General features: G+C 40.5%; 1 protein-coding gene across 1 annotated transcript in view; it reads right to left on the reverse strand.

Annotated features, from left to right (window-relative positions):
* Nucleotides 1-8144, reverse strand: part of LOC127944241 (leucine-rich repeat-containing G-protein coupled receptor 6) — a 78245-nt gene extending 70101 nt beyond the window's left edge. Inside the window, exon 1 of the mRNA XM_052540112.1 lies at nt 7735-8144. Within this exon, the coding sequence (XP_052396072.1) occupies nt 7735-7928 (194 nt within the window). The 5' untranslated portion in view covers nt 7929-8144. The remainder of the gene's footprint in view (nt 1-7734) is intronic.
* Nucleotides 8145-8705: the final 561 nt, after the last annotated feature.

Consider the following 8705-nt stretch of genomic DNA (forward strand, 5'->3'; position numbering starts at 1 on the left):
TAGGTTCCTCACAGTTTAAGCACACCACCTACATTTCAGCATGTGCGGTATGACCGTAGTTGGCTGGTAGTTTCTCTTTGGACTATAGTTCTACTTCTTTCAGAGCTGTTGAGCTGCAAGTGATGCGACTCCGGCACATGCATACCTCATGGCTCCCTCCTTAAGCAACCATTCTCCCATCTTTTCCTGCTAGACACAGCGCCCAGAATAAACTATAGCCGTCTATCAGAAATGCCCTAACTTGAGTCCTCCATGAAAGACTAAGACAGTGTCACTCCAACTTACATTCCTGGATGATTTGAACATCGTTGTCTGGTTACTGAATGTTTCCAGCTGCTGCACTAAAAGCGTATGATGTAAATCTTCCTCTGGTATTGACAGGGAAGCAGGTTATGTTATTTCCCTTTGCTAGTTTGGTGAGGAATCTTTCTTACAGTAACCAGGGTTCAGTGAGTGATCTTTTCTGATGCAAGGCTCAGCCCTAAATAGTTCAGATGAGGAAAAATCTCAATTTAAAATTCCTGTTTGAGCCTGCCTCCGTCTGATCCACATATTGCAATCTTGGATGAGTTGTATATTCTCGATGCAGCAAATGTAAGCAAACTCATTTAAAAAGCATTAGAGGGACTCTGTAATCTGCATGCATGTAAAGCAATCTATTTGGAAACTCACAAGGTTTAATTTGCTCGATTTGAGTAGACAGCGTCACACATGTGGATCCCAAGCATATCTGCATGAGCAGTTAACCATTCCCACTTTGGTGTGACTGGGCTCATTTATAGTTAGGATCCTGAATTTGAAATCTGAGCTTCTGTATTAACCATTTCCACTTAACGAACAGTATTCTGGGTATCTTATTTCCCAGCCATTGTCCTCCCTTAAGGTTTCTAGTGGTGTTCGAGGGGGTGAGAACATTTCACCTTAAAAGCACAGTTTATAGCTTCTGTCAGATCCAAAGAGCCGATGGTGAAATGTGGCTAAATACTTAACCGCAGGTTAAGAGACCCCGACACAGACCCCCACAGAGGTCTGCGATGAATTATCATGTTTGCCCAGGGGGTGATTTACGAACCTCTACCATTGAAAAGGACAGAATCCACACTTAGCCACTGATTCAATGGTTAGTCCCTCACCAGAACCCACAGGACAATTGTACTGCTCAGTGGTTGCTCTTTCATAGACAGGCAAATTCTCACTTAGGATTACTAAGTTTCAGCTTTGTCTCCAAAATGTTTTCCTAAAGCCCCGCCCACACGGAGATGGAGCTTACCCCAATCCGATCTTTTTTTCCTCGTCTCAAGAAATATCCGCGTCCACACGAAACTGCATAATGATGTAGTATACATGCCAGACCAGTATGTGGCGCTGTAATTCAGCCACAGAGATACACTAAAAACAGAGAGGAAGACTTGGACTATGCTGATAAACCTTGCGCGTGGTACACAAACGAACATGGAACAATACATTTATTAATCAGTGTTAATGTTAGTTAATAAAAAGACAATCGTTCAGTGTTTGTTCATGTTTTTGTTGCTGTTACGTGACGTAGAGGTGCCAGACGTGGGCTGATGACGTCATCGTTTCAGAAAGTATACGGATTAGGCATCCAGACGAAAACGCAAAGACGGCGTTTTCAAATTTATCCACTCTGGGACCCGGTTTCAATAAATAGCGGTTTCACCTGATGAAAATGGCGGATCCGTGTGGACGAAACGCCTAGCCGATAAAAAATCTGTGCGTATTCACAGAAACGCGTCTCCGTGTGGACGGGGCCTAAATTTCCAAATGAAGCCATTTGTACAGTCACACAAAACATTTCATATTGAGATGTCGTACTTACGATGGCAGATCTTGGTATCTCGCCATAATCTGATAACAGTTTGAGACTCTTCTGAAACTTTATGTGCTTACATACATTGCACAAAGCAAAGCAAATGATTCCCTTTGATCTGATTACTGTCTAAGAGAACCACTTGAGATATGAAAGATATTGCATTCCTTCTTACATAGATAAAAAAAGGAAAGAGGAAAGCCTCAGGATCAGGAACTCAGGAAGGAATAGGCCTGGAAGGAAAGCATCCAACATTGTTGTGTAATAGATGGTAAAGTTGATGATGTGACCATGTTCTACATCTCTGCAATCCTGCATAATATTTAGGGGGTCCCACACAGAGTTTTTTTTTCTGTTTTACAGTACGCTGAGTAGAAGCATTCAGGTCTTCTCCTCCAGCTCTGGATCTATTTAAAGATGTTCTGGAGATGAGGCAGTCTGCGGTAGGTCCACTGGTTTATTTATCCTGCATGGGCTCTGACTATTTTCGGGCTGACTTCACAGGGAACTAATTGCTCTCGTTTCACTGTTAGGTAACGGGAAGAGAAGGAAATGAACAATCACTCCCATGTTTGTTTGAGGGTGAGGTTGAGTCTGCAACTCTCGGTATGTGTACTAGCTTGTACACAAATGGAGTCATGTGTAAATGACAAGACATTCTGCATGGAGAAAAAAAAAATGCACGGTCTGTTTTTTGTTTATCTGTTTTTCTTTCCATTCAGCCCTTTTATCCGGAATTTTAATTGAGGAACTAAGCAATTTATGAAAGAATGTTTTGTTTTTTTCCCTTCAAAAATTTTGGATGTTCAGGAAGTAAATACATAAAATCTGGCCATTAAAAAAAAATGCTTGTAGTCATGTATCATGAAGGTGATTTGATTCTGCAAGTAGGATGATAACACTCTCAGGTGTAAACATACCTCCCTCTGTCCTACAGCCTGGAGGGTATGTTGTACATCCAGACCCCTCTCACTCACTCAATACATTGCACATTGGTGTGACAGATTCCTATGTCTGTTTGAATTGTCCAGTGCTCTGAAAAGATCAAACTCCCTCCCCATTGCCTTGTTTATGACCTGTCCTGACAGACAAAGCAGGTAAAAAGGCCACTGGGGTACTATGAGCTGAGTTCTACAGTCAGAGTTTAAGACGTCTTCCTGCTTCTACCAGACCTAATACGTTACTTTTACCTCTTTCTCACTTCGGTCACGAACCCATATTGAAATTTCCCCCCAGCATGCATGCACTTTTCTGTGAACTATGGACTTTTGTCAGCTGGAGGTTTTATAAAACTCACCATTCCAGATATCCCGTTGACATTTGGAGCCTTATTTGAAGATTTTTTTTTATTCTCTTTCTCTGAGGATTAGTCAGAGAGAATGCCAAATTTGTCCATGTGTTTCATATATTTGTTAACTTTCGAGTATTACTTCTTGGAGACTCTGGGTTTTGGTAATGGCCTGTTGATGGAGGGTGTACGCACAGCAATATAAATCGACTGAAGCACCTCAGCTGTGATGTTATTCCTCAGCACTTTGCTCTTTGCAGTGGCACCGTAAGCATCAAAGAGGTGTGTGTTTTTGACTGTGCAGTTTGTCTGCTAGCACCCCTGGGAGATCAGCCTACAAACTTACCACATTATAAAGCTCAAAGTGTTCACCACTGCCAGGATGAAAAGACCATTATCACCCTGTTTCATTGAAGAGCTTAGGTGGTTAAATGGAGAGAACATTAGAGCGCTTGGAGCCGTTTAATGATGTAGGCTGCCAGAGTTATATTCACTAAATCTGAGCTCTGAACCAGGAGAAGGTCTTCATCTAAACTTTTCACTCATGTTTTTACCATTTTTTTTTTTGACAGCATAGAGAGAGGACAGGAAATGATGCAACAAAGCGACAGGAAAGAGATCGGGAAATGACATGAACTCTATTCAAACTTCTCTTCTCAATATGAGAACCTTGTAGCAACTTGCGTGCGCTAACTACTAGGTACTAGGCTAACTACGACTTCAAAAATGAAACATCCTTTTAACATCTGTTTTGTCAACAGCACTTAGTCGATATGAAATCAAAACTGAAAAAAAGAACTAAGCTCTGTTGTCTTTTATCAAATTATAGTGGCAGCCAATAGCATCGTAGCTCATGTTCAAATCTTGTGCTCCTTTCCTAATTCTGCCCACTTCTGTCTCCCACCTTGCTTTCTGTAAATTATCTACTGTCATCTCCCAATAACAGGCAACAACTATATATGTGTAGGTATATAGCTTGTTCCGCTCTTATTTATTTTTTAATATATGTATTTATTCATAAATAATGTTAGATTACAGATTTAAAATGGGTTCCGAACAGCATATAATATTTATTGAACTAAACTAAAATGTGTTTCATGGTTATGCGACATAATTGATAAGTGTAAATCCAATTTGTTGCAGCTGTTTATAATATTCGGTACATCATGATTTAGGTGTTAACTCTTCCTGTTTGACCCTTTTAAAATATAAAACACTGGCCAAAAGGCCCGCAAATAGATTTATGGCCCTCAAATCAGATAACACAACACACTTGAAGGCATCTTTCACACACTCGTTCTGTTCTTTTTTCTGACTCTAAAAGGTTTCAAGGCCAAAGCACTGGAAGTTGAGGCGGGCCAGTAAGTGAAAACATGTGTCTGCAGCCCTCAGCTCGAGCTCAGCATTAATTTGTGTTTGTGTAGAAAATTGCCCTGAGAGAGATGAAAATATATGGACCTTGGCTTCAGGGAATGGGCTGACAGCTTTGAGGTTTGAGCTGGTTGTGTGATGATGCTTTAGCTGGTCGATGCTTGTACTCATCTTCAGCTGAGCTAGCCTGATGTTAACTGGTTTCAGCACAGTGGTAAAAAGACAAGGTCAGTGTTTTCTTTGAATTTAAAGGGTTTTATCTTTATTGTAATTATTTAAATGTCGTGTTTGCTAAATAATGCCTTCAAGCTCAGTTCAGTACCCCATACTTTCTTAAAATATGAACCAGTTGTCATAGTTGTTATTATAATATACTGTTATTAGCTTAAGTTATATACTTTCAGCGTAATAGTAGTATCAGTAGCATTTTTTTATTTTATTTTTTTACAAAAACTGAATATACTAAATATTGTTAACTATGGTAAACTGACCGTTCAATGAAGGCCAGTGGGACTCATGTTGTTTTAGGCCTCACTGACTTTCATTGAATGGACAAAAACATTCACACTTTAAAACATTCTTTAAAACATCTTATTTTATGATCTGCCGAAGACAGAAAGTCATACTGGTTTGAAAAGGACATGAGGTTGAGTAAATTAAGTTTTATTTTTGGGTGAACTATTGAACAACAGGTTCAAAACAGCACATGGGTCAAAATATATGCTGTTTGCACATCTTTGGCCATGCTTTTATATATCAGCATATATTTACTGAGATCATATGCAATGAAAATATACCTGATGTAGTGCTGCTTCTCAATACAACAACACAGTGAAAAGTTTGTGCGAGGACTTCGTTTCAAAGCTTTTTAGATCTTCCGTATCTACAAATATAACTCAGTCAACAATCAGCGTGTTTATAGGAATGCGAGTGTTATTCATGTTAGTGTACAAAACAGCAATGTCGAACTTCCTCGCCTGATATACCTAACGTCCACTCCTGTTGAAACCAACAGGAACAAACAAAAATCAGTGCAAAAACAGACTCTCTTGGTGACAGACTTTTTCCACGCCCCAGGGCACCTGTTGTCCCATATGGGCGATCGCTGCAGAGCGAGACAGGACAGGCATTTAATACTGGCAGAATGTCCAGCACTGCTGGCTGCTTTCTCAGTAGCACGTTCACACAGCTCCCACTTGTGCTTTAATTTTCACTCTATGATCTATTTTATTTTAAATTAATGTTAAGCAAGACCCATGCATACAATGATGATGATAGTATCTGTTTGTTATGTGCATAGAACAAATAAGCAGTAACTGAAGCATACGCATGTTCTGTACATGTCTACGGCAAACACCTTTTCTTGGTTTGTCTAAAGGTTTGGCATAAAAAAGATTGCATATCAATGAGCACTTTGAGTAAATGGAGTCAGAGGAACAGAGCTTTCTTGCAGAAGGATCCCCGTTGTGCTTAAACACACACTTTGACATCTCAACAATGGCATGCACATCAAAGCTCAGTCAATATTTACATCAATCTGCTTTCCTCTGGTGCAGAAATAAAGTGTTAGACAAGGCATTGCATTTGAAAGACTGCTGGTCTAATTTGCACAGACTCACCATAAAACTTAAAAGTCTTTATGGAAATGTTTGAAATACCTGGATGAATCAGTTTGACCAGTAGAATTAGCTGGATTATTCATTGAACACAGTGATTCACTAGTGAGATTATATTAAAAGTTTGTTAAGACAGGATAAATCCTCATTACATTTCTACAATTATCAAATAAATTAGATGGAGCATTTTAAAAAGATTGGTAAATGGACACAAATTTCATATATGAAGTCAAGTGCTATATTGCGCAATGCAATACAACTCCCTGCAACACTGGCGGTATAAAAAAAAACAAGATCCAATCTTATGCACTTGCAACTGTCTAGAGTCACTGCTCAAGATGTTTCAATACGTTTGAAAGGTTGTGGTACATGTGTTTGCAATCCAATTCCCCAGCCATGAGCCTGAAACACAACTCTCTCCAGTTATTGATTCACGTGAGCTGCACAACGTTTTATGAGCGAACATCTGAGTCCTCCTTTGCGTCATCATTCACAATCAGGGGACATATGGCATGCCTTAGCGATTAGCATGGACTTAAACCCAACAGGCTTCCAGCTGACATGGAGAAACCCAATACTGTATGGAGCGCCCAACTGCATCACTCTACACACACGTTCCCATCAGATACCGCTGCACTGAGAACTGTCACAGGACACATGGGAACCAAGCATTGCTGTACATGTTTGGTAACGAACAGGCATGCTCTGTAGGGTTCGCTCGCACTGAAAGTGTCCCGTTTGGGTCAATATAGTTAGTAAGTGTTTGTATTACATTGCTGATTGAAGGTGTATTTTCAGCACCGATCATGCATGTATATGTCATACATCCTAAACTGGTGGGTCACAATCTGTAAATGGGATCAGAAATAAAATGTCACAGGGAAAAACAAATAATGCTAAGTCTTAATAATATAATGTATCTAATCTCATAATCAAAACCGGGATAGCATAAGTTAGTTAAAATATAATGATAATTTAAAATATAAGATGAAACAGAGGAGAAAAACACTTCCCATATGGTTCTCGTTGACTTGAAGGTCATGCGCTCAATTAAACAATGCCATTTTAGCACAAATCCATCTATCACTTGGTAGAAACAGTCAAATCAGACAAATGCCAGGTAGCCTGACTTGCACTCATCCTAATAAACCACAAAGAAACTACTCAAGATAAAAGAAAACATGCCACAGACTACATTAAACACAGGTGCACTTGAGCATAAATATGATTTATGAAGACCAAAATTAGTTTTGTGCAACTGCTGAGAACACAAAACCACAGATTCTTTTTGTTTAGAAGCCAAAATTGTCAGCTTATTTCTAGTTAATAACTTTGCATGTGTTTGTACCTCATGTTAATATATATATATATATAAACGTGTTAACCTCTGAACAGTCACTAATATTTGAGTGATATTAGTTCTCCAAAGCAAATCCAGCTGAGAACCAATGATCTTAGATGACAGAGCCTGTTATTATCCTAGAGTCTTTGATTTTTCATATTAAACAATAACCCCACAGCATCCTTTTGAAGATATTTAATGTAATCAAACCAAACATCCGTCATGAACTATTCACAGCCCCTCAGTCTCAGCAGAGCAGGTGATGGAAGCAGGAGGTCGTACTCACAGGTAAGATGTCAAAGGACTTAGGTTGGTTGGCACACTGGATAGTCCTTGTTCGGAGCAGTCCACGAGTAGTAGGATGCCATCCTCCTCACACTGGCATGCAGACGGGCACTGCTCACCAGGCACGGCGGCACCTGGCGACCCGTGAGAATGAGCACACGAGACGGCATGCAGGATCAGTAACACCACCAACATGACAATGACTCCAACTCTTGTCTTTCTGTGGGTGAGCTGTATATCTGTCTGTCTCTCTGCAGTCTCACTCAGCTGTAACTCTGTTTTAGTATGTCCGCTCTCAGCTCTCTGAAATGTTTTTCTGAGCCTCGTCTCTGTAGATTTATTCTGTCACTTTAAACTCCCATGGGTGAATGATTCAGTCAGGGGCTTACACAGGTCTTCTCTCTCTCTCTCGTCTCATCTCACTTAGGAGGACATTCACCTATTGTAGTGGAAGCTTGCAGCACTCCTCTGATTGGCCGGAGCTTTTGGAGGGCGGAGCTGCCTGGCACAGCACTCCTCCTACTTTGTCTTGCGCGCTCTTTCTGCCTCAGGCAGCTGGAGTGGATGGTTGGAAGAAAGCAGGAGAGCTGAACTCTGAGAGGGGGGACTGTATGCGTTAGAGACAGACAGAATGGAGATCTCAGTTTCACTACGCCTTCCCATCATACCTTTAGATGTAGCACAATCTTTCCCTCATAATTACTTTTGTTCAACTGCTGCAGTCCAGACTTTCATGGAAAGTTCCCCTAGATCCTGCAACGCAAATTTAGCTGTCAAAGCACCAGCAGCTTTTCCTGCTGTTGCTCCTCGTATAAATCCTCGTTTCGCTCCATTTCTCTCGGAGCAACGCTTACATGGTGTTTTATAACCCGAACAACAATAATTGAGTTAAGCTGCGGGCTCCCCTCAACCTCATGCTCAGCCAAACAAACTACAGATTTACTACTTTGCTGTCCCCGCTTTTACAGAGGG

The sequence above is a fragment of the Carassius gibelio genome, chromosome A23, assembly GCF_023724105.1.
Source record: "Carassius gibelio isolate Cgi1373 ecotype wild population from Czech Republic chromosome A23, carGib1.2-hapl.c, whole genome shotgun sequence".
In the NCBI taxonomy this organism is placed as follows: domain Eukaryota; kingdom Metazoa; phylum Chordata; class Actinopteri; order Cypriniformes; family Cyprinidae; genus Carassius; species Carassius gibelio.